The 25,335-nt window shown below is 47.4% G+C and overlaps 3 protein-coding genes across 54 annotated transcripts in view; 1 reads left to right on the top strand and 2 right to left on the bottom strand.

The window, feature by feature from the left end:
- Window positions 1–954: 954 nt before the first annotated feature.
- On the bottom strand, window positions 955–11,948 carry GLUL (glutamate-ammonia ligase). 4 transcript variants are annotated; one of them, XM_021102200.2, is made up of 8 exons: window positions 11,831–11,948; window positions 10,706–10,825; window positions 8,861–9,039; window positions 6,847–7,008; window positions 4,839–4,985; window positions 4,314–4,441; window positions 3,920–4,119; window positions 955–3,088 (listed from the first exon to the last, which is right to left on the bottom strand). In XM_021102200.2, the coding sequence occupies exons 2-8, from the start codon at window positions 10,714–10,716 to the stop codon at window positions 2,770–2,772; spliced, it is 1,146 nt and encodes a 381-aa protein (XP_020957859.1). In that variant the 5' UTR covers window positions 10,717–10,825; window positions 11,831–11,948; the 3' UTR covers window positions 955–2,769.
- A 257-nt stretch (window positions 11,949–12,205) lies between these two features.
- Window positions 12,206–25,335, top strand: part of RGSL1 (regulator of G protein signaling like 1) — a 145,326-nt gene continuing 132,196 nt past the window's right edge. For 37 of the 49 annotated variants that reach the window (XR_014816417.1, XR_014816416.1, XR_014816419.1 and 34 more), the window contains exons 1-2: window positions 12,206–12,300; window positions 12,641–12,864. The gene's annotated coding sequence lies outside the window, so the exon portion shown is untranslated. Of the gene's footprint in view, window positions 12,301–12,640; window positions 12,865–15,304; window positions 15,398–25,335 lie in introns of all 49 variants that reach the window. The other 12 variants (XR_014816439.1, XR_014816425.1, XR_014816429.1 and 9 more) reach the window with 3 other exon arrangements.
- TEDDM1 (transmembrane epididymal protein 1) lies at window positions 18,225–23,861 on the bottom strand. The gene has a single exon (XM_021063762.2). The coding sequence runs from the start codon at window positions 20,503–20,505 to the stop codon at window positions 19,600–19,602; it is 906 nt and encodes a 301-aa protein (XP_020919421.1). The 5' UTR covers window positions 20,506–23,861; the 3' UTR covers window positions 18,225–19,599.

A 25,335-nucleotide genomic window follows, 5' to 3' on the forward strand; every position in this document is an offset into this window, starting at 1 on the left:
GATCATTCTACTCTGAAAATTGTCAGGACCTAAAACTTCCTAAAGAAAAAAAAAAAAAAAAAGAAGCGGATAATGAGGATTCCTTAAGACTGGAGCAATGAACACTTACCCAGAAAAAACTTCCATTTCCAAATTTGCTTTAACAAGTTAATGCTACCTCCAAAATGAGGACACTACCTTTTAAAAAGGGTTAATTACCACTGTCCACAATACGTGGCACCTTAACAAGGTGAAAATGTTGGATGAATAAGTGCTTTTGTTAAAGGTGTGTGCACAGTACCATGGAGCAGAAGTGAGCTCCTACCCAACCTGGTGTGGAAATAGCTAGGAAGCCAGGAGGAGTAGGAGTCCAGGTAAAAGCACTGAGGGCAGGGGCACAGAGGGTTCAACTTGGAGCTTTGGGGGGCATCACAAGCAGCTCGCTGATCTAGAGCAAGGAATAGCATACCCAAGGCCTCTCTGGAACTGGCTGGCCTTTAGCACAGCCAGCCTCAGAAGGCTCTAACCAGCGTAGCAACGTGGTCAATATTTGCTATTTAGATGAATCACTGGCAACTGGGCAGAGGATGAACTGGAGACCAAGTAGGGATAGTGAGACTAGTCGAAAACACTAAATACTTGATGCTGCTATAAAATTAAGCCAGAAGGGTGTTCAAAACAACGTGACAGCAGGATAGGGCGATGCCAAGTTCAGGAGCACAGGCAGGAAGAGCTGGGGTTTGTATCTTACTACAAAACTCTAGGGCTGACTGATGGCCAAATACTCAAAAGCATGGGGAAGAGCTGGTTGGCAATACGACTTAGGAAAGGTTTTGCTTTTTCTCTCAATTCCAAGAACAGGTAAACCTGCATTTACTTTGCCTTACAAAACAAACTCACCTTGTTTGGTAGGAAAAGGGAACAAATCGGCACATAGGGATTTAAAAGAATCACAAAGAATCAAGTCAGAAGAGATCTTATAAATGTTAGGTTGATTTATAAGAGCAGCTCCAGGCAGTTAACACAGTTTGTTTACAATGAGGAGTTATCTAACTCTGAACACACTATATGTGGCAACCAGAAGTCTGGCAATTAGAAGTCACATTAAGAGAAAACCACAACCCACCTGCCGCAGCCAACACAAAAACAGGCAGAAACAGCAGGGGAAATATAGGGACCAAAGGTGGGGGTTTTATTATAAAAGAAAAAAATAACTCCTCAGGAATCTTAACAAAGGAAGGGATTACTTCACACTCAGAGACTAGACACCAGGATACAAAATTACAAGTGTGTGGACTCCAGGCAAGACCCACTTCCTCCTAGAGCAGAGAGGAAGGAGACTGCTGGAGCAAACAAGCAATTCTGTAAAACAAAGACTTAGAAACCCTACAAATACGATTAAAATCTAAACTTCTGTTTTGCTTTAAAAATTTTTTTAATATATCAAAAGGCCTGCTTTAGTGACATGCTAGTGCCACCGGAAAATAACCCCAATACCCCCTTGTCAGTAACATGCTCAAGTTGACCAGCCAACTCAGATTTCCAGACCCCTGTGTGTGTAAGTACATGTGTATCTTTTTAAACCAAAGCCCCACGGATCAGATGGCAGCTCCTGCTGCCACCTGTTAAACAACCAGCGTTGCCCCACCACCACCCCAGAAGGGTGGGCTGGGCACAGAGAAGCCCTGAAGTGGTAGTGAGGGAAGAACAGCCCCAAATAGCTAACTTTCCATGCACCCCACCCCCACCCCACTCAGAAGGACATCCTTTTTTTTTTTTTTCTTAATGGCCACACCCATAGCATATGGAAGTTTTCACCAGGGCTGGGGAATGAATCCCAAGCCGTAGTTGCAACAACTCTAGATCCTTTAACCCCCTGCACATGGGTGGGGATCGAACCTGCACCTCCACAGTGGCCCAAGCCGCTGCAGTGGGAATCTTAACCCACTGCGCCACAGTGGGAACTCCAGAGATCCTTATTTCTAACCAGACTACCGTCTCAAATTTGGCTCCCAGTGACCAGAATGGTTTTCTCTCTTAGGAAAAAAAAAAAAAAAAAAAAAAAAAAAAACCATTTATCTGCACACCCATATATATAATTTTTTTGTTTTTACATTTAAATATAAAAATACTACTCTTCTTTGTGTTATAAATGGACCAGACAGTAAGAACTTTTTCTTTTAAGGTAGGGCTAGCCATCCATTTACGCCGAACATAATCAGGGCCTTTAGCCCCAGGCAAGGGAAATACCACACCAGATCGAGGGCATTTTCCTACCTCATTTCCCACCCTTCCTTCTCTCCTAATGCTCACCCTTAAGAGAAAGTTGGTTCTAACCTTCTAAGGAATGGAAGGCCCACCAACCAAGAAGGAGACTTCTAACCGAACCAAAGTCAGGTCCTCTGACCCCTGACTCAACTACCACTCAGAGAAAGTCTGCCCCTTCCCTGCACAAAGACTATGTTCTCTGTCCGGATAGCTGTGCCTACTGGACAAACACACCTGATGAAATGGAAGCAGTGGTTATGACTCCCCACCTCCCTCCCCACTAACACACTAGAAACTTCAGTGATAGGGAAAAAAAGGGGCGGGGTGTGTGTGTGAAGAGATTAGGAACTTGAGCCCTCTATCCTGGCCAAAGAAAGCAAGAGATATTAACTGGGCATGAGGAATAAAAAAGACCTTGCTATTCCGCCCTTTGAGTTACAGCTATTACGACAGTTGAGAGGGGCGAGGGGGGGGGGCGGTGTAGAATTAGGAGGGGTTTTGATGGCTGCCCGTCTAGTCCACTTAGTTTTTGTACTGGAAGGGCTCGTCGCCAGTTTCGTTGAGGAGACACGTGCGGATGAGAGCTTCTGTCACCGCAAAGGGGTCACAGTTGGCAGAAGGGCGACGGTCTTCGAAGTAACCCTTCTTCTCCTGGCCGACAGTCCGGGGAATGCGGATGCTAGCGCCACGGTTGGCCACGCCGGCAGAAAAGTCGTTGATGTTGGAGGTTTCATGGAATCCAGTTAGGCGCCGGGCGTTGTCCAGGCCCCCCTTGGGATCGTAGGCTCGGATGTGGTACTGGTGCCGCTTGCTTAGCTTCTCGATGGCCTCCTCGATGTACCTGGAGGAAAGAGTTAAGATGAGAGTCCGACCTGCCACCAGGAGACCCGCCCTTCAAAGGCAGAGAAGCAGGTATGGATCCAAGGATGGAGTGACTCATCTACAAAAGATTGTTTTCCAGGGATCAATTTTCCCAAGCATGGCCCCAGGGAACAGCTCCTCCCCAGGGGCAGTACTATGCTTTGTAACCCTTGTGTCTTTGTGCTTAAGAGCGCTGGTCTTCTCCTGTGTTGAATGAAAAGACCCCCATCCAAGACTTTCTCCCACTCACGGGCCTGAAGTTGATTCATAAGCTTGTGTTGCTGCTACTTTAGTTCTGTAGATTTCCAAACGCATTAATCTATGTCAACTTTCCCCGATCACCATCCTCGAATCCTGCTCCTAATAGTATTTTGGGGGTACTTTTCAAATAGAAACCAAACATCAGGATCAGAGGACAATTTTTGAAGCTGAATGCTAAGAGCTAAGGCATGAACTGAGGAGGCCAGCTTACTCATCCCCAATACATCAAATTCTTGGCAAGCATTTTTTTTTTTTTTTTTTAACTTTTTAGGGCTGCACCCGCAGCATATGGAGGTTCCTAGGCTAGGGGTCCAATCAGAGCTACAGCTGCTGGCCTACACCACAGCAACACCAGATCCGAGCCTTGTCTGCAACCTATACCACAGCTCACAGCAACGCCGGATCCTTAACCCACTGAGTGAGGCCAGGGATCGAACCCGCAACCTCATGGTTCCTAGTAGGATTCGCTTCCACTGCGCCAGGACAGGAACTCCTTGGCAAGTATTTTTGCAAAGAGAGTGAAATGGCTCCAGCAGGAGCCCACACTCACTTCAGACCATTCTCCTCTCGCATGGCCTTGGTGCTAAAGTTGGTGTGGCAGCCGGCACCATTCCAGTTCCCAGGAATGGGCTTAGGATCAAAGGTGGCGATCACTCCGAAGTCTTCGCACACACGATGCAAGATGAATCGGGCCACCCAGAGGTGATCTCCCATGTCGATTCCTTCACAGGGTCCGATCTGGAATTCCCACTAGAGAGAACGAGAAGAAGATTGGCCTTTAAAGCAAAACCAACTGCTCGCCCCAACCCACCTGCTCCCATTTCACTTCTATTCCACAGCACCTCGAGAGTGCTGGGTTAAGGACTGGTGCATCACAGCAGCCCTTGCTAGCAAAACCCTCATTTGCCTACAGGCGGGGAAGGTGATGGGCTAGAGCCATTTACCTGGGCGGGCATGACCTCGGCATTGGTGCCCCCAATCTTGATGCCGGCATACAAGCAGGCCCGGTAGTGAGCCTCCACAATGTCCCTGCCATAGGCTTTGTCTGCTCCAACACCACAATAGTACGGACCTGCAGAGGCATCAAGGTGGAATGAATGTCAAGAGGCAAGACATGGAGAAAATCCCTAGCTAGGTAAGATGACCGGCCCAAGTCAGATGTCAGAAAGCTCTCAACCACTTGCTCTCTAGAATCCCATCCCTAACTGTCCCTGGACGTAGAGGAGTGGGTGCAGGGGGCTCCTCTCATAAAGCCAAAGGGTTCCCCTCAGTGTTAATGTCTAAATGTCCATGCCTGGATCTGGGTGACACAAGGGCTCTACAGTATTATTTCAACCAGTCTCTGGGATACTACTCCTCTACCTTTTTAATCCACGAGGATTCATTCCAATCTCTGGAGAGATACTTTTTTCTTTGCCAACTAACACTTGGGGAAAAAGCAAGATTCCTCTCTCACCGGGAGGACTCACCTTGGGGCCCAGGGAAGCCATTGGAAGGCCAACCAAAGGGGTGTCCATCTGTGCCCATGAGAGTATATTCCTGCTCCATTCCAAACCAGGGGTGCTGGTTGCTCACCATGTCCATTATCCGTTTACAGGTGTGCCTTAAGTTGGTCTCTAGGAAAAAGAAAGAGCCAACACACTTATTAGAGACGCATGGGCAAATGTACCGAATGCACATGCGCCTGAGGTGGTTTCCAGGAATCCACACACCTGAGATGATGAGTGTTGGCTGCACTGTAAGCTTTCAGTCCCCGCTGGTGTAAAAGCGGACAATGAGAGAAGCTATAATTATGTATCTGTAGGGAGACTCTCAAAAGGCTTTATTTATAACTAAACTGGGTTACAACAAAGTCACACGGCAGTGGATCCAGAATAGAGCACGTTTTCACTTTATCTGCAAGCTGGCCCCCTCCCAAACGCCAAATGTCAAGCACTTAAACTCTCTATTCACTAGAGAACTGCTTCTCGCTTTCCATCTATTCCTAGTTTCTCAGGCATTTAGAGCCAAATCTACAATTTTGACTGAGAGAAGAAGAGCCTTACATTCTAGGTGAGAAGGTAAACCACTACAAAGTTCTATAGTATTGGCTGGTGCAAAAGCAAACAAACCCCCTCCAAACCCCAGTAAAATGCAATGAACTCAACTGAAACTATTTCTAAGCTAGAATTACTTTATGGACTCATTACTATAACTATTCCACTATGTCCCAGGAACCATTTTATGACCTTCATATTTTATCAAAGAAAACCTATAATCTTGAGTCTTCCTAACAACCCTGAGGTGGGGATTACGAGTCTCCGTTTTTACAAATGAGAAAATGAGGCTCAGAGATGGCAGGTAGCCTGCCCGGGTCACAGCAAAAGCAGCAGAGCCAGGAAACTCTGCTTGTCTCAACTTCCGAGCTCAAGTTATTTACCACAATATGATAATGCCTCTCCAAACAAAGACAAGTAATAAGGTCCAGAGTCACTAAGTGACTTGCCAAAAAGTCTCACTGGCAGAGCATGGCAAATTTAAAAAGACGAACGAAGTAGAACTGGGAGCAATGGGTGTGCTAGACAAACACCAAAGGGGCGGGGCTCCAGCAACCCTCAAGGCAAACGTATGTTATTGGTGAAGCCGGATGTCCTCATTTTAGTCCGTGGGCAGAGAAAGGAAACGCGCTGTGTGGAATGAAAAGGCAACTAGTGCGTGGTGTACGAGCCTTCTCAATTATCCGCACTCATCAACTCAGTTCGCCCCATAAACAACTTTCTAAGATGGATTTTATTAATTTCCCCATTTTAAAATCAGGGAAGTGAGGAGTAGAGGTGAAAAGTAACTTGCCCAAGTTCACAGCAAGGAAGTGGCACAACTAGAATTCAAATCCAACATTCTAACTTTAGAATCTGTGTTCTTAAAATCTACAGGCAGGCAGGAGGGCTGTGCCACAGAGGACTAACGGCAAGCAGATTTAGAAGAATCTAATGTTGGAGTTCCCGCCGTGGTGTAGCGGAAATGAATCCGACTAAGAACCATGAGGTTGTGGGTTCAATACCTGGCCTTGCTCAATGGGTTGAGGATCCGGCACTGCTGTGAGCTATGGTGTAGGTCACAGATGTAGGTCACAGACGGGGCTTGGATCCTGCGTTGCTATGGCTGTGGCTGGCAGCTGTAGCTCTGATTGGACCCCTAGCCTGAGAACCTCCATATGCCACGGGTGCAGCCCTAAAAAGCAAAAAAAAAAAAAAAAAGAGAGAGAGAGAGAGAGAGAAATTGAATGTTGTTTTATGCCACCAATAATGCGAGGATGGGCCACGCAACCTCTTTGAACAAGGATGTTCTAGATGGAGAGATGAGGCCCAAGCGAATACAGACTTCACATACAGTTCTAAGACAGGCTGGTCTTCTCAGTACCAATTTTGGAATAGCCTCTTCCCCGCCTTTCCAATTCATGGATTGGGGTGGGGGCACCCAGACCTATCCTCTACCCACCTGCAGGCTTTCGGTTGTACTTGAAGACCTCACAGAACACCAGCTTGTTGGGGTCCTTGCGGAAAGGGTCCCGAAACATGGCAGCAGGGACAAGATACATGTCACTGTTGGAGCCTTCAGACTGAAAAGTACTAGAGCCATCGAAATTCCACTCGGGCAACTCTGGGGTAAAAAGAGAGGAGAAAATTTAAGTTAGAACGCACAGGAGCTTTTCAGGCAAGAGTACAGTCCCCTCGTTCACCTTTCCGTCTCTAAAGAGCCACAGTCTCTTGTCCAGAAAGTCAGTGATGCATGACTGCTGCTATTAACATGCAAACCCTGATGTCTGCATGCAGCCCTACAGATCTTCCTGAGTTCCAGGTAAGCCCACAGCATCACTTTCTTAAAAGTAACAGTCACAAGAATAACCTAAGAATAACATGTCTTTCCTAAATAAGTCTACTGGATACCGAAGACACAAAATGGACATCACCAGCAAGTCAGGCATTATTTAAAGTATTGCAATAAAGGAGAAAAAGATTCTCTGATTTCTCCCAATAGGCCATCTGTGTTGCTTTGTTCTCTTAACTCATCCCCCCACTGTGTCAATGGACTGTCCTTGCTCAAGCTGGGTCCTTATTTTACAGATGAGGAAACAGACAGTGAGCAGGGTGACTGATTCAAGGATGGTCCCATATCCACTTTCATACTATGTTTTATTTTATTTGTTTTGGTTTTTTTTTTTAGGGCCACGCCCACAGCACATGCAAATTCCCAGGCTAGGGGTTGAACCGGAGTTGCAACTGCCTGCCTACACCACAACCACAGCAAGGCGGGATCCGAGCTGCCATGTCTGTGACCTACACCACAGCTCACGGCAATGCTGGATCCTTAACGCAATGAGCAAGGCCCAAGAATTGAACCCACATCCTCATGGATACCAGTCCGGTTCATTACCACTGAGCCACTATGGGAACTCCTCCACAATATGTTTTTAAGGCCAGTTTTTTTTTTTTTTTTTTAATCACTCCAGTTGACCAGGAGTCCTCCTTCCTTTTTCCAGGGCCTGTCCAATACTGCCACATAGCAGGTGTGTAAGATACACTTTATATTAATACAGTTATTCATCCATCCCCTCGAATGTGACCAGAAAAGTAAGCAATCCTAAAAGTAGGTAAAAGGTGACGGACCACAGTCCCTTTGCTCATAACAGCTCCTGTGGGATAAGCAATCAGCCAGTTGGAGAATTTCCCAAAGAGGCACTAATTAAAAACAAATGAATGCCTGGCCCTATTTAGAGACCACTTTAGGGCATTGGCTTTGTATCTAGAACCTCAGTATCAAGTTCTCTATTTGGGTAGGAAAGAGCATTCGAAGAGTTTGTGGGAGTTCCCGTCGTGGCGCAGTGGTTAATGAATCTGACTAGGAACCATGAGGCTGCGGGTTCGGTCCCTGCCCTTGCTCAGTGGGTTAACGATCCGGCGTTGCCATGAGCTGTGGTGTAGGTTGCAGACGCGGCTTGGATCCAGCGTTGCTGTGGCTCTGGTGTAGGCCAGCAGCTACAGCTCCGATTGGACCCCTAGCCTGGGAACCTCCATATGCCACGGGAGTGGCCCAATAAATAGCAAAAAGACAAAAAAAAAAAAAAAAAGTTTGTGAAGTAGATGACACAGTCAGGTTCAAATGATGGTTTTCAAAATGGGTTCCTGGGGGTACGTTATAGCCAACGAAGCAGGGATGCCCAAGTCAGCAAAGTTTCCAACCTGTCTCTCCTCCAATTCACACTTGATCTTTTTTTCCTGCAATCTACTGGCTTACCCGCAGGATTCCATTTACATAAAGGAGTCCATTGTTGTTGTACTCAGAGGTAGTGTAGGAGCTTAATGTTGACTGAATGAAGCCTGAAAAGCCCTGCTTTAGAAGAGCTTTACCTGCAGGAGAGCAAAGGCCAAACCTGGGGGCTTGGTCTCAGGCTGCTGCCCACCCCCACGCTGCCCCCACACAGCACAGATCCTCACTCTGCCCAGCCTCTCACCTTCTATACACTTGGGCTCAGAATCCAGGGTCCGGGTCTTGCAGCGCAGTCCCTCTCCCGTACCGTCAATCCAGATGTACATAGCTTGGACTTTCTCGCCCTGGGGCAGGGACATGTACACCTGCTTGATGCCTTTGTTCAAGTGGGAGCTCGCTGAGGTGGCCATGGTGGACGGTGTTCTGGAGAAAAAGAGAGAAAACAGAAAACAACTAAGAACACCAACTCCAGACAAACCCACTGCAGGAATGACTCATTAGGGATAATTAAATCAAGAAGTCAAGTGGGAGTGGTGGCCCTTCCCTTTGGAAACCACACACACACACACACACACACACACAAAAGTACACACAGTACATTTATTTAATTGTACACACACACAGTACATTTTTAATTTGCTTTCAGAGAGATTAAAAAGTGTGTTTGTGGCTGCACTCTCGGCATGTGGAAGTTCCTGGGCTAGGGATCAAACCTGCGCCGCCACAGTGGTAGGAATGCCGCTTCCTTAACCCACTGCACCACAAGGAACTTTCTAAAAGTTTATACTAGACAAAAATCTCCTGATAAGCCTCCTCAAGCTAGAATCTAAACTTGTGAGGACCAAGTTCTATTTTTTGCAGTGTACCAGAGGTAGAGGAATTTTTCATTTCTCATACTAAAGATACCAGAAGAGGAAAAAACCCCAAAACACACAAAAAAGAAAATACAGAAGTTCAGAAACAGGAAAGTTTGCAGAACAGACTGCGTCTCCAAGTAGACGCCAACCACAGCAAGGCTTAGCTGCTATGATCTCTGGACTGTCTTCCCTTTTCCTTGCACCCCAGAGGATATCTCAATAAAAAATCCTTTTGAAGATTCCTCCACCCCTCCAAAAACCAAACACTCTCCTGCCACCCACATAAAGTTGGTAGGGTGAAACAAGGGGCCCAGCTAGAAGGTTTAAGAGGTTGGTGGCTTCCTAAAACAACTGCAGTTATTATAACCACCAGGATATAAAAATAGCTGATTCAAGCTGGATTCTAAGATGCACATGGTCAATTTTCATCAGTTCTCACTTCAGAAAGTCAGTTTCAGTTTGAGAATGACCAGATTCCACCAGAGAACTTTGCAAGGAATTAAAAAATCCCCACTTCTAAATCAAAAAGATCTGGGGTTTCAAAAGCCTCTAGGCATACTAAAAACTGCAAACCCCTTAAAGAAGAGACACTGAGGCCACAAAATCAAACCTCAACACAAGAGGAAACGTTCTACCCCTCCAGTCCCGGGTTGATAGCCCTGGGTGGCTGCAAAGGGAACACATTGTTCTCCTCCAATGACTTGGGCAACTTTCTGAAGTACAGTGGCAAAGTTTCTATGGGCAACCGGCCCATGTTTGCCCAGCTGAAAACAAAACTGCTTCTCCCTCGGACAGCCTCACCCTTCCCCGAGGGGAAGAGAAGCTCTCTGTCATGTCGTGTTAGCAGACAACCACTACTTTTGCCTATTCCCTTTAGAAGATTTGGTCTGTCAAATACTGCTCCCCCTATCCCCAACTCATCCAGCCTTTAAAGGCAGGAACAACAAAAATCCCTGACTCTTATAAAGAATCCTATCTCCGGGCTTTCCACCCCAACCTGTTACATCTCCGACTTCAAGACACACTTTCTCCCTTAAGCTTGGGTTCTGCTCTTTTCAGTGGTGCCAGCTCGGTTCCATTACAAGTCGATTGCCAACATCCTAGTCTACTATTATGTTAACTGGTGCCGCCGCCCAGGTAACAAGATTAGTGGTGGTGGTGGGAGGGGATGGGATGCTGCAGGTTTTAGCCGTGTCTGCAGTTAGGGTCCTCATCCCTGCCTCCTCACTCACCCCAGCCACATAAGGTCAATGGTATCGATGGGGTTGCCCTCCTTAGCCCTTCTCCTTTTGGAGCTGCGTTCGCGCCTCTCGTGGGTCTCGGGCTCCCGCTGGTCCACGCACCGGAGCTTTCTGGGCGAGGGAGACGGAGAGGGAGAGGGAGTCGGAGTCGGGGAGGGGTCGAGATCCGACCGGGATGAGCAGGAATACGAAGGCTGGTGGGTCAAGGACTTGATTTTGACTCGCGGTTTCTCTCCAGCGTTCACTGAGTAGGCGACGAAGCCGAAGCAGTTGGAGGGGGACCCTGAGGACCGCGACTCCAGGTCGTCTTCATTTTCGTTTGTGATGGTCTTCGCGGATTTGCGGCCGGGGGAGGATCCCCGCTTCCCGCCCCCGGGGCAGTTGGAATAATCCACTTTGAGAGCGGCCCTTTCCCACTGAAATGTCCCGAACGTGGGCGCCCCGCCCGGGTCTCAGGGCCTCGTCAAGGGGGCCATACCCCTCCAAGGTCGGGGAGGGGGAAAGGGGAATAGGGACGTCTGCCGGAGGGACAGCGGGCCGCTGCTGCCCCTGCCCGGCCCGCCAGGCCTCTCCACCCCTCGCGCCCTCCGGGCCGCACCGCGCCTCTGGCACCCCATTGTTCAGTCACAGGGGCAGGCCCCCGGGACCCCGCGGCGGGAGCGGCCGCCCTGCACACGCTCACGGTCCTTTGCCTCCACGCAGGCGTCTAACCGCGCCGATCCGCCCCAGGGCCCGCCACTGCGGAGGAGGAGAGCGAAGCTTCCACCGAGGGACCACTCCGCCACACCGCCGGGCCGGGGGCTCCGGGCCCGGGCAGTGCCTCCACCACTCGCCCCGCTGAGCGACCTCCAGGGGCGACGCCTCTGGCCGCAAGCAGCTGAAGGAAGAGCAAAACAGCTCCCCGCCCTCCTCGAAGCCCGTCGATGCGCGCGCCCAGCCATCGCCAACCGAGACCCGCGGGAGCTACGAGCGGCTGAAGCCTGCGGGAGGCGCCGCAGGCCGAGGCGCTGAGAAGGAGCAGGAGGTGGCAAGGGCCGAGCCGAACCGATCCGTCCCGGCGCGGTGGCTCGGGAGGCGCGCGTCACTGCCGAGCCCCCGGTCGAGGCGGGCGCTTACCTGGGCGGCGAGCAGGAGGCAGGGCGGGCAGGCCGCGAGAGCGAGAATCGGAGCGGAGAGGCGAGGAGGCCGAGGGTGCTCCTTAAACCATCCGCTCTTCTCCCATTCTCGGCTCTGCAAGGCGGTCCGCCGCCCAGCAGCTTTTATCGGCGGCTGGGGCCGCCCCCGGCGTCCTGATTGGCTCCCAGTGGCCGGAGCCCGGGCAGATCAGCTGATGCGCGTCCCGGCCCCGCGACCATTGGGCGAGCTGCCGAGCGGGCGCCGCCGGGGTGGGGGCGAGCAGACCCGGGAAAGAAAGAAAAGGAAAGGGCCGTGGGGGAGGGGTGTGGGGGAGGGGAGCGAGGAAGGGCGGGCGGAGGGCCGAGTGCCTGCCGGGAAGGACCCCGAGGGCCCGGCTGCCGCGCGGCGCCGCGCGCGCACCCCCCGCCCGCCGAGCCTGGGCGTTGCCTGCAGCCCCTTGCTGCCTTCAGGTTAGACATTTAGTGGGCGAGTTCTTTTTTTACGAGGTCACAGGGCAAGCCCCAGAGCTCCCGAGGAAATTCTGACCCCCGCAGACCCCCACTTTTGCCTTTTGTTGTTAGAGACCCTTCCAGGCCCCCTCTCCGGCCCTCTGCTCCAGTCTGGGAAGGAGCGAGGGGCGTGGGTGAAGCTCTGGGCTCGCCTGGGCCGCAACCTGGCCTGCAGAGGGGGGTTGCCAGAGGGAAGCCTACAAGAGCCCCTTCCCCGGGCTCTCGGCGGTCTGGGGACGCGAACCAAAGTCTCCGACCTCACCTTTGTAATGAACGTGCTGTGTTTTGTGTCATTTCCTAGGGATCCTCCTGGCGGGCAGAGACATAAAGTCGGGAGATCTGATTCTGTCTCTGCCACACCTGAGGCGACTCTGTCTCTCTGGGCCCAAGTTCCTACATCGGCCAATAAAGCGGCTCAAGAAAGGACTTTTAGAGCTGCCTATCAGATTTGAAATTTTGTGTGCAGTTTTCCAAGGGCAGCTGAAAGGCAAGTGAGGTCTTGGCATCTCCCCTTTGAAGCCCAGGGTATGTCAAAAATTTAGAATTCCTTAAACAGATTGTCTCTGGTTTTGCTTTTCATGTAATTTATTGCGCCTTCTTTTGAATCTGGAATATGAGACCGAGTACCCCTGCCGGCTCATAGCCTTGCTTGTTGAGAGAATGTGTATGTGAACACGATGCTTGTCAGCAGGTTCACCGTCATTATATGTATGTGTATGTGTGTACACACACTCACAACGCACACATGCGTGTAATATTTTCATTGCTACCATTGCTTTTCCTTAATCATTCAATTTTTACTGCTTGAAATCTACCCCAGTGTACCCAGCCTTTATTGTTTCTTTCAAGAGCCCCAGTTTTTGAGACTTTGAGATTTCCTGTTTGAAGGCCAAGAAAGCCATGCTTCCAGTGCCTTTGAAACAGGAAGGAAAGAAGTTTGCTCTTCTGGTTATTTTTTGCACCACAAATATGGAAAAGAAATGTTGCCCATGACCACACACACATAACTTGGCTTCTTTAGTCAACATCCCTTCCCTGTGAAATTGGGTCTTACCACTGTAGTACTTGAAAATGACAGATGCGAGATTTGTTTCAAACAAGGGCTTTTGGTATGTTTCAGACAGGTGACATTCTGGACCATATAAGTGGCCTTGCGAGTATAAATGGTTCTATCCTTTAGGTGAGCCTTTGAGATGATGGTTAAAGGCTGGGCTCCAAGTCAGAGAAACTTGGTTCAAATCCGGGCTTTACTTCTTGATAGCTTTATGTTGGAGTAGTTACTTAGCCCTGAAGCCTCAGTTTCCTTGCCTGCAAAATAGGGATAACATCTGTCTCGCATATTGTACAGATTAATTGTGATGGCACATGCATAACTCAAATGCTTATAAAACAGTAATTATAATTATAGGGCAGGAAAATTGGAAGAGATTGGATTATTTCTTTCCCCTCAACAACCCATAAAGTATAACTGTTTAACTCTGTAAGGCTCCACCATTAGTTTTATGAGAGTGGCCTTAAACCTGGTAACATCAAGTGGGCGGCCTTCATTTCCTTTCTTTCTGTGAAATCTCGAGTTTATATAGTTGAGGATGGAGTTCCCGGTGTGGCAGTCGGAAACGAATCAGGCAGGTAGGTATCCATGAGGATGCAGTTCAATCCCTGGCCTCACTCCGTGCTCAGTGGGTTAAGGATCCAGTGTTGCTGCAAGCTGCAGCATCGGTCTTCGACACAGCAGGATCCTGAGTGGCTGTGGCTGTGGCTGTGGCATAGAGCTCTGATTCAACGCCTAGCCTGGGAACTTCCATATGCTATGGGTGCAGCCCTAAAAAACAAAAATAAATAAATAAATAAATAAATAAATAAATAAATAAATACCTAGTTGACGAGAGGGATTGGGGGAGGGGAAAGGTCATGTTCTTGTTCTAAAAGATGCTAATTTCCAGTTGCCAAACTGCCAGAGCAGAGCCTAAGCCAGAGCCTTTTACACACCTTGTCACCACCAGCACTCAAGGTGGGGATAACACACAGAATAGGAAGTGGAATAGTAGGAAACAAATGCAGATCTTAAAGCTTCTGGTGTTACATTCTGCTGTGTGAGGGCCTGCTGCCCTTGCTGGTATCTTAACCTTCCTGGCAGCTTATTCATCTTTGTGTCTCCCCCCCGCCCTGAGCATCCAGGGTGAGTGGTCAATAACTGATGTTTGTTGATCACACAGAAATGACAGCGGCACCATCAAGAGAACATGTGCTTTGACTGCTTTTCCAAGAATGGAAATGGATTTGCTTTGATCCCCTCCTGTGACCTGGGTATACGTGGTGAGGTTAGGAAAGTAATTCATGACCACTGGGTTTTTCAGGCAGGAGCAAGAAGCCTTGTCCGCCGTGGACAGCCCCATACCTACTTAACTGATTTAGGGCCAAAATGAATCCAAGGACTGTTCAAGCAAGCTTACAAGAGTATGAGGGAAGAAAAAGCAGAAGAAAGTCCTTTAACTAACTGGTTCGCCCCCCCAGAAACCCAGCCTGTACTTTTAGAGAAGTTAGAAGTAGAATGGCCTGTTCCCTCCAGTTCGCCTTTGCTGTGTCTGCTGCCCTTTGTTCTCGTTCTCCTTCTTTCCTAAATTGCCACCTGCCCCCATTCTCCACCTGCTCCCTAAAAAGCCTTAGAGCACTTGAACCCATGAAGTCTTCCATCTCTTGGTACAGCCAGTATCAAAGCTGACAGGGGGTTCTGTTATCTGTGCTTTGAAGTCAGGTCTTTCTCTCTTCCAGGAGAGTAGCTGTGTCCAAGGGGTGGGTGGAGTGGGAGAGCAATGTAAAAATGTGCTTCCAAATCTCCAGAAATGGCTTTGGACTAAAAAAAGCATTTCTTCAGTGTTGTCCTCCTGCCTGAAAGAAAGGCCTTGTCTTGGGTGGGCTTTACCTGGGAATTCTTCTCTCAGTTTCTTTTTCTCTCTTAATAAAGGCCCCGTCCTCGCTCTGCAAGTCACAAACCCTTAATCCAGTGATCTGAGGGTACCTGCCCAGGGGCTTGAACTCGTTAGAGACCGGATTTGGGGTAAGGCTCAAACATGCTTAAACCTTGAACTCGTTAGAGACCGGATTTGGGGTAAGGCTCAAACATACTTAAACCTTCAACTAGAACATGCAGTTTAGGAAAGGGAGTTTTTCCAACATTTGAATGATTTCAATAGGCATTCAACGAAATCCTTATTAACTCACGCAAAAGAGACATAGCTAAGATCCAGGCTTGAGGAACACCCTGGAAACCCAACCCAGAATTATAAACTTTTTTTTAAAATACACCGACACCAATTCTCTCCAGAAGAATAGACCATTGTATAATCTTAAAGCAAAACAAAAATAAAACAAAAGGAAGAAAAGGAACAGCCTTGGAAGTTGATGTCATTACTCTTAAAGCAAATTTTGGGAAGAAGCTGCATTTGGCCAAGCTTTCAAATGGCATACTCTGTAATGAAAGAGGGAAAGACCAGGCTTTACCTCAGTTCAGTACGTAACACTGAACCCGAGGGAGTTGTTCTTTATATTCTTTTTGATGGTTTGATATTCTTAAACTCAGGTTAGGAAATTAGAAGTTCAAGTATTAGCTATTTTTCTTTAGGCTGATTTGAGTTGTGTTGAAGACCCCTTAAAACCATTCAAATAATAGGGAACATTTCATTGCCCAGCCTGCACCTTATGACTAAAGGTTTGAGTCTGAGCCATATCCCAAATCTTGCCTCTAAGAGGAAATTTTTGGAGAGGTGGGAAGGATTAAGTTCATCTTAGCTAGCAACTTCTAAGTCCTACTGAGAGAATTTCGGCTATGTAATTCTAGAATTCATCTTTACATTATTCTAACTTAACAATGGGGAAGCTGAGGCCTCGCTCACTTGCAGTAGCTTGCTGGAATCACCTTAGTGCAATATTTCACAGCCGAAATGCTTCGAAGGTGGAACTTCCTTGAGAGCCTTTTTCTGTTTTCCCTTCCTTCGGCCTTCTCAGGCTGTGGGTAATGTGTTTATGGGTCACCACATCTAAACTCTGAAATCCCTACTGTCCCCACTAAGGAAGGTACTGGAGACAAGGACCAATCAGTTTACCTCTGAATTCCGTCTTGTGGCGTACCCAGTGCCTTAAAAAGTGATATATTAAATCTGTTTTCAGTGAACAACTGGATTACCAGGAAAAAAAAAAAAATGTCGTATGATTGCTTCTCTTTAAAGGAAACTTTGGAAATCATTTTGCATATTTAAGAAACTATTTCACTGTTTTGTGAATGTGGGATTTTCACAGATAAATTTTGTTCTTATTCTCACTGTACATATGGATTTACCTTTGTTCTCTAGATTGATTGGAACACTGTGGAAGCTTATTTAAAAGTTTAGGAAATTTAGCATTGTGGTCAAAAAATTACTTGGATCAGAGTGTGTCCTTTAATTGGTACTTTTCCTGAAGATCAGCTGGATCCACAGTCCTTCCTCCTTCACCCCCAATCCCATTAGTTAATTTGAATCCCTGTTTGTTTCACAGGCCAAATGTTAATGGGAAACAAATAGCCCTGGGGTACGTTTTCTGGATGCTTGGGCAATACTTAAACTTGGTTCTGTATTTTTCCTGACCTCCTTTCCCCTCCCCCACATCGTTTGAACTGATTCTTGGGAGACTTGTTTACTGGGTTAGAGAGAGGCTTGGCTGGGTGGTGTGGATGTAGTGGGGTGGTGTGGATGTAGTGCCCTCTGGTGGAATGTTGTGAGAATTACATCTCTCCCCACCAAGCCTAAGAGGTGGAAGTCTTTTCTTGGCTGGCCTTCAAGGGGAGGATGTCTCTTTCATCTCAAATACTATAGAAAATTAATACAACATGCAAGTTTATTGCCTACACTAGATATTTAAGAGATATTATGTTGGGGATATCAATTGATTACTTGAGGTTTGTTTATCATTATAAAATTAGGCCTCAAATGACTAGAAATGGGCAGCTAGCAGCATCTGTGCTTTTTCACCATCTCCCATCGGTGTGTGTGAGAGGTAAAGAGAAAAGGAGGTCCCCCAAGGAAGGTAGACTGAAAAGAATCTAAGAACCAAGAGTTAAGGGGAAACAGCAGGATCAGAAAACTTGGTTACAACTAATTCTTATCTTCAGCCTCACTAAGATCTGAGCTCAGATATTTAAGACCCAGCCAGAGTCCACCAGACTCTGACTTGCAGGGGAGATTAGGGGTGGTCGTGAACAGAAAGTACAATAAACACAGCCTTCCATGGGGCTAGAGTATTTGCATTTCTGCCAGTTGCTCCAGTCAGGTCTTCTGGCTGACCTTACTTCCTTCCGTCCTTCCTTCCTTCCTTCCTTCCTTCCTTCCGCTGTACCCACAGCATGCAGGAGTTCCTGGGCCAGGGATTGAACCCTTACCACAGCAGCGACTCAAGCCACAGCAGTGTCAAGGCCAAATCCTTAATCTGCGGCACCCCCAGGGAACAACTCCTTTCTTTCTTTCTTTCAACAGTTTCATTTCGAGGATCCCTCCCTTCTCCGTTGCCGTCAGCAAAGTCACTGTGGCCTGGAGGACACAGTCTCAGGGGCTTGAGTCAGACACACCTGCACTTGAATTCCTATCTTGCCTTGTACCGAGACTTGGATAAGTTAATCTGCTGAGTTTCAGCTTTCTGAAGGTTCCTTATAGATACACATGAGGATTAAAATATAATAACAGAGTAAATACTTCAGAAACAGGTTAGTGGATTTTGTTATCCCAAGAACGAGGAAGAGAGTGGGCCCATTGCTCAGGAGGTGACTCAAACCTTAGGACTGTTGGTGTCTTCCAGAGGTTCCCAGACCTTGGGCCTGTCCAGCAACACCTTTTGAAGGAAAAGGTAGGCAGAGATTCTGAAAGCAAATAAGTCTTTATTAATCATCACCTATGCTACATATTTGGTGCGTGCATAGGAAGTTATGTAACTTGTATATGACAAAGTCCTTACCTCTTAAGGAGTCTACACTTGGTAGTGAGGAAAAACCTCCCCAGGCAAAATGATTTCAGGAAAAGGACAAAGCAAAGTGTGTCAGCTGTATGAGAAAATTAACAAAGCAGCTGTAGTATGAGTGTCTCAGCGTTCTAGAACAATGAAATCAGCGAGTTCTTGGAGGCCTCCTTGGGGGTGCTTAATGGGGTTGAGGTGAAGGTGGGCTTTATGCTGGGTACCAAATAACATGGCAAAAAATGGGATTGTGGGGTGGCTTTCTATGAGATGCAAGGCAGTGAAATTTGCAAAGACCCAAGAATGGGATCTAGTAAATTCTCTATGCAGTGGTTTTGATGGTAAGCTTTGATTAGAAATGAGCAATATAGTGAAGCTGGAGAGGTCTTGAGCCTGTGAATTCTATAAAGATTTAAAACCGGCAAATTTGAATTATTACTGTTGTAAAACATTAATAAACTTCCACTTTATTAATTCGAATTTGAAATGAAGCCGATCTTTAAAAATTTCCAGAGGGGAGTTACCGTTTGGCTCAGCGGGCTACAAACCCAACTAGTATCCATGAGGATGCAGGTTCCATCCCTAGCCCTGGTCTGTGGGTTAAGGATCTGGCATTGCTGTGAGCTGTGGTGTAGGTTGCAGATGAGGCTTGGATCTGGTGTTGCTGTGGCTGTAGTGTAGGTGGCTCCAGTTTGACCCCTATCTTGGGAACTTCTACATGACATAACTATACCCCCCAAAAAAAATTCGAGTGGGAAAGGTTGACCAAAGAGTGTAATTTCAATCAGTAGAAGTTATAAATTCTGTTTCTGCTCCTTCCACATGGTGGCACCACTTTGCTAAGCGAACAGAAGTACCCACTCTGCTCAGTCAGGATAAGACTTGAATGATTCCAGTTTTGAGTTGTGAGAAATTAGTATTCCATCAGGTAAAAGGCAGTCACTTGTGCCCGGAGACTGCTGGACTTTCTTCTCTTTTGAAGACCCCCCCCTCCAGCTTCTATTGCATTCTCTCCCCCCATGGCTCTCCTTGCACACTCGCCTATCCCCTGATCCTCTTCCTTCCTTCTTCCCCGACCCAGGCAGTCCCATCAGCATCTCCTCATCTCCTCAGCAATTAGAGGTTCAGGGACAGGAGATGCACCAGCAGGTGGAGATGAGTGGCTCTCCTTCATGGCCATGACTTTCACTGGGGACCAAAGAGAGTACAATATACGTGTCTGAGAGAACCCACAAGGAGGCAGGTGGGGTGGACAGTGGACCAGGCATTCCAGAGTCATTCTCAGGGTGAGCTCTTTGAAAGGAGAAGAGCCTGGTCATCTTTCTCTGATTGCTCCACTTCCTGCAGCAATTTGTAGAGGGGTCCCACAGTGCTCGTGTAACATGAAGCTTCCCTGGACCCCGTCAGCTTCCAGCTGGGACGGTAACAATGATGCCAAAAGGCAGAGATGCCATAGATTCCCAGCAGGCACAAGGCATTGATCATCACATGCCAGCAGAAGAAGGTGGTGACAAACATGATGTCACTGATGTCATTGTCCAGCCATGGGTAGCCACTGACTGGTTTGTAGAGAATGAAGCCTGCTTGTATCAGCCATGAGCCCATCATCTGAAACAGAAAGGACTTGATCACCAAGAGTTGAAACGTGTCAGGAGCCCACAGCTCTATGGTGAACAGCAGCATCAGCAGGAACACCACCAAGATGAGCAGAGCGTGAACCTGCAGCTCCACCCCCGACGAGTCCTGGACATGTGACACCAGCAGCAGCAGGAGCACGTAGAAGGTCAGCACGAGGGTCCCTTTTTCTAGGAGCACGCAGCGCTGAGGCAGGAAGTTCTTGCTCACACCGTCTACACAGCCGTTGAGGGCGAGGAGGATGAACATGGTGAGGTGCTGCCACTGTTTGGCGTACATAAATCGTGGTGGGAGCTCTCTGTTCATCAGCATCAGCCCCCCCTTAACACAGCTGATCTCATAGGCTATCAGGAGGGAGCCAGCCAGCATCTTCAGCAGTCCTCCGTAGGATATTTTCCACAGCCTGGCCCATCTCCCCTTACTCCTGGGAGGGGATGAAGGATACAGGAGAGAGTCATTGAATATCACAGCCTTGGAGACCACTCCTGCTTGATACAAACCATACGAGAGAAGAAACAGCCCTGGGTACACATGACCGATAAAGGTTCCCATTGACCTACAAATCTGTCCGATGAAGGCGAGAAGAGGAAAACTCAAGTACTTTCTGGGGCCACTTCAAGGTCTAGACTTTGAAGAGAATTGCCTTCCACCAACTTTTATCATTTCATGCCACCCACTGCTCCCCCACAGAGAGGAAATGTTTCTTCAAACAAGCCTACGACTTTGGTGGTATAAACATCATTGTTCCGTTCCATTCTGGGACATTGGCTTCTGCCAAAGAAGAAAGCTGATGAATGTGCCTTTAGGGGCTCCCTCTCAGGCCCTTGGGGTGCTTTTGGTCACACTTGTCTCTCTCTCCCATGGCTCTCTTCTGCTGATACTGCCCCCCACTCAGGAGAGAGGAGCATGGGATGGGATTAGGGATTTGCTGTGGTATCCAGAGGAAGCCTGGGCACTCACACATCCTCGGGTGTCCTTCAGTACTTCTCAGCCATAACTTTGGCCCCATTCAAGGTTTTCTCTCTGGATACATATAATTAAAAACATTTGGATATATGAGCATGTAGTACATATTTCACACTTCTCTGGCTTTTCTAGTCTTCTTTTATAGACACATTCTGAGGATCCTCAAGAAAGCTCTCTCCCTCTCCTCCCCTCATCTTTTCACATTCACGCCTTTATTCCCCCACTTCAACATCTCCACCAGCCAATAAATGGATCTGAAAAGCTACCTTTTGATATTAAGGAACTGGTCATTTTGTACCACATCAACCTGAATAAGCTTGAGTCATGTTTCCTGGCATTACCTCCCTGTATGGTTCCAGATTGGGTTGGCTCCAAGAGAATGTTACATGAGAATCTAAAGGTGGAAGTGAAGCAGCAATCCAAGACATTCTGAAGGTGTAGGGTACCAGGCACCACTGTAGCTCATGCATTTGGCTACTGATCTGCTGGCTCAGCTTTGCGTGGGCAGCCAGGCCTATAGCTCTCCCAGCTTCTCTTAGTGGGAAGGGCACCAGCTTCTTCTGCAGGCCACCTGCCACTGACATAGGAGGTGATGAGAGGAACATACAGGCTCCATTCTGTCTTCATAGGTTCTGGTTTGTCTTTCCTCTTCTCAAACTTAATGTAGGATGCTTCCTCTTGATCGCTGCCACCCTGCGCTGAAATGACCTCCAGACCACCACACCACAGAGATGCAACAGCTTTCCATGGTCTTCTTCACTGCAAATGTGTGTGGTCTAATATCCATAAGAAATCCATATTCCCATAATCTGTCCCTAACTGATTCAAAGGATTAAGGTGTAAACCCTAAAATGCAGGTGGTATTGAGAGGAGTAACTCCAGTAAACTAGTGTTGGCCATTTTAAAAAAAAGTTATTTTTGGCCTTACCTGTGGCATGTGGAAGTTCCCAGGTCAGGGATCAAACCTACGCCACAGCAATGACCTGAGCCACAGCAGTGACAATGCCAGATAGTTAATGTGCTGCAGCACAAGGAACACCAGCCATTTATATTTTAATGTGAATTAGCTCATCAGCTTCCTTTACCTATTACTCCACTGGAGTGTAATGCACCTCAGAAGACAGAGTTCTAGGTATTGGGTAACAACCAGCCGAGTATAAGGCAGAGAGGATGGTGAACAAACTACAGGGAACGTGAAGCCCACAAATGATTATGAGTTTATTGAAGGAGGTCATGGAATACATTTCTCTGGGGGGTGATAATAATGCTGAGGTGAGAGGAAGTTCACCACTCAACACCAACGGTACTGACATCACAGCCTTCTGCACAATCATCCGTCCTTAGGGTACAAGCAGTGCTGTGGGGCAGGGAGGCAGTACCTCTGTGCTGACAGCGCCCCTAGTGGAGAGGAGAATAACTGACACCCAGGTCACAGCACTGCCTGGGAGACCTCACATCTACCCAAATACCTACACTTTCTCAAGTCCACTTAATTCCAGAGAAAATTAAATCCCTTTCTGCCCTTGAGAATGGCAGTAATTCAAATTTCTTCTTGCTATTGAGATATCTGGTAGGGCTAGGGATTTGAATGGGAAGGTAAATTAGAAAAAGCTTAATGCAGCTTTCTGAGGGAATTTGCTTATTTTAAATTTTAATATCGGGTTTTTTTTACTCAATGTATAATCATTGTAGAAAAATCAGGTAAAATACATTATTTAAAAAGAAGAGCAGGAGTTCCTGTCGTGGCTCAGGACACGACTAAGATCCATGAGGACGCAGGTTTAATACCTGGCCTTACTCAGTGGGTTAAGGATCTGGCGTTACCGTGTGGTGTAGGTCACAGACTTGGCTCGGATCTGGCATTGCTATGGTGTAGGCTGGCAGCTACAGCTCTGATTTGACCCCTAGCCTGGGAACCTCCATATGCCACAGGGGCAGCCCTAAAAAAACAAAAGACAAAAAAATAAATAAAAGGAAGAGCACTGCAAATCATCTGCAGTCCCATACCCTTAGGGTATAGAAGCACAGTTCTAAGAGCATGATGCTGTATCACTAGAAGTCAGAAATCTGGGTTCTCACTACTGTTCTCTCTTGATTTGCTGCATGTCATACCCCTCATCTGAAAAAAAAATTTAATTATTCAACTTAACTTTTACTAAAGTGGAAATAAGAGTGTATGAATATTGTTACATGGAAGGGAACATGTTTAGCTCCTGTTTCTTCTCACTTTTGGGTGAACTTCAAAACCCTAGGAGGGCTCAAGGCTCAGAGGAAGGAGATTCAAAGGAAAATCCAAATGACACTTCTAAAGTAAGTCAGGCAGAGAGAACCCCAGGGATTCTCGTGGGTTCTTGGATGTGCTCTGGGAGAAGCACAGGGGTCATCACTTCCTTCTGTATCTTCGGGCTGGGACAGGAAGCATGTAGTCTGCAGGTCTCAAGAGGTGCCATGTTTGGTTGCTCTTAATGTTGCTTCTAGTACTTTGAGGCTGGGATCTTAGTGATGTGGGGGCAGCAGAGCTTCCTCTAGCTCCCACACTCCTCTCTCCAATTATTCTTGGCAGTTGTGAGCCAGTGGTCAGAGGGGGAGAGAGAACAGTAGCACTGACCCAGTAGCAATGTGAGGTTGAAAACTGTGCCTGTGAGGACAAGGAGCCCCACGTAAGGTCCCATCCAGGTTGCTCAGGTCCCCACCTTGGCCAGGCACTAAGGCTGCATGTTGTTCATTAAAAATGAATGTCCTGATCAAGACTTTGAAGATAGGAATCACCCATCCCAAACCAGACACTGCCCACAAGTAGCCAAGAAGGAAGCCAACAGTGGTGAATGATTAACAGAGCTGGCAGACAGCTCCAAGGTCTGTGGATACCAAGTACATGGCAAGAGTTTCATGAGGTAAACTCAGCTTGACCACAGGAGCCCATGGAGACCCTTCATGTCCTGGCTGCTCCATGGAGAGACTCCCCTCAGACCTGCCTCCCCTACCCCCCCACCCCACATTCTTTTTTTTTTCTGCTTTTTAGGGCCACACCCATGGCATATGGAGGTTCTGAGGCTAGGGGTCCAAGTGGAGATACAGCTGCCAGCCTACACCACAGCCACAGCAACACCATATCCAAGCCACATCTGTGAACTACACCACAGCTCATGGCAACGCTGGATCCTTAATCCACTGAATGAGGCCAGGAATTTAACGTGCAACCTCATGGTTCCTAGTTGGATTCATTTCCATTCTGCCCCAATGGAAACTCTATACCCCACATTCTTGAGAGGCCACAGGTACAGCCGCTGCGGCTTGTCTGGCATGAAATACCAGAATAAGCCAGACTGCCTTCAGGAATTTCATAAATATGAATTTACTGCTATGGATTCTCCAGTACAGCAGGCATATAAAAAATATATATATAGGAGTTCCCACTGGGGCTCAGTGGTTAACAAACCCAACTAGTATCCATGAGGATGTAGGTTTGATCCCTGGCCTCGCTCAGTGGGTTAGTATCTGGCATTGCCATGAGCTGTCGTGTAGGTCAAAGATGTGGCTCATCCCTCATTGCTTTGGCTGTGGCTGTGGCTGGCAGCTATAGCTCTTATTTGACTCCTAGCCTGGGAAACTCCATATGCCACAGGTTCAGCCCTAAAAAGAAAAACAACAACAACAACAAAGTACATGGCATAGTTTTCTATTTAGCAATTTTTTTTTTTTTTTTGCTATTTTAGTGCAGCACCCACGGCATATGGAAGTTCCCAGGCTAGGGGTCAAATCAGAGCTATAACCACTGGCCAGCACCACAACCACAGCCACAACCACGTGGGATCCGAGCCTCATCTGTGACCTACACCACAGCTCACAGCAACGCCGAATCCTTAACCCACTGAGCGATGCCAGGGATCAAACCCACATCATTATGGATCCTAGTTGGGTTTTTTAACCACTGAGCCACAAAGGGAATGCCCATTTTTTTATTTTTAAATTTTGTTGAAGTATAGTTGATTTACAATGTTGTGATAATTTCTTATGTACAACAGAGTAATTGTTATACATATATTCATTTTTTTTCAGATTCTTCTCTATGGCTTAGTTCTTATCCTCAAAGGGCTTCCAATTTGAAGGCATAAGTCTCTACATACACTCTCAAACACAGAATTAGACAACTATTTAGATGACCTGTTCCATAGATATCAAATGTTACATATGTAATTTTAAATTTTCTAAAGAATTTGATAAAATTCAACATCCATTCATGATAAAAACTCTTACCAAAGTGGGTACAGAAGGAACATATTTCAACGTAATAAAAGCTATTTATGAGAAACCCACAGACAGTATAATACTCAGCAGTGAAAAGCTGAAAGCCTTCCCTCTAAACTCTAGAACAAGACAAGGATGCCCACTCTCACCAGTTCTTTTCAATATAAT

Source organism: Sus scrofa, chromosome 9, assembly GCF_054392235.1.
Source record: "Sus scrofa isolate SSC_HxYL_T2T_F1_AM1 chromosome 9, Sscrofa_HxYL_maternal_Yorkshire_Landrace_v2.0, whole genome shotgun sequence".
Taxonomy (NCBI): Eukaryota; Metazoa; Chordata; class Mammalia; order Artiodactyla; family Suidae; genus Sus; species Sus scrofa.

Coding starts and splice junctions, on each gene's coding strand:
- TEDDM1 (XM_021063762.2), bottom strand. CDS start 20,505: ATGGGAACCTTTATCGGTCATGTGTACCCAGGGCTGTTTCTTCTCTCG.
- GLUL (XM_021102200.2), bottom strand. Junction 7,009..8,860: donor TGAGCCCAAGTGTATAGAAG/GTGAGAGGCTGG, acceptor TTTTTACCCCAG/AGTTGCCCGAGTGGAATTTC. Junction 4,442..4,838: donor TGGCTTCCCTGGGCCCCAAG/GTGAGTCCTCCC, acceptor ATGCCTCTGCAG/GTCCGTACTATTGTGGTGTT.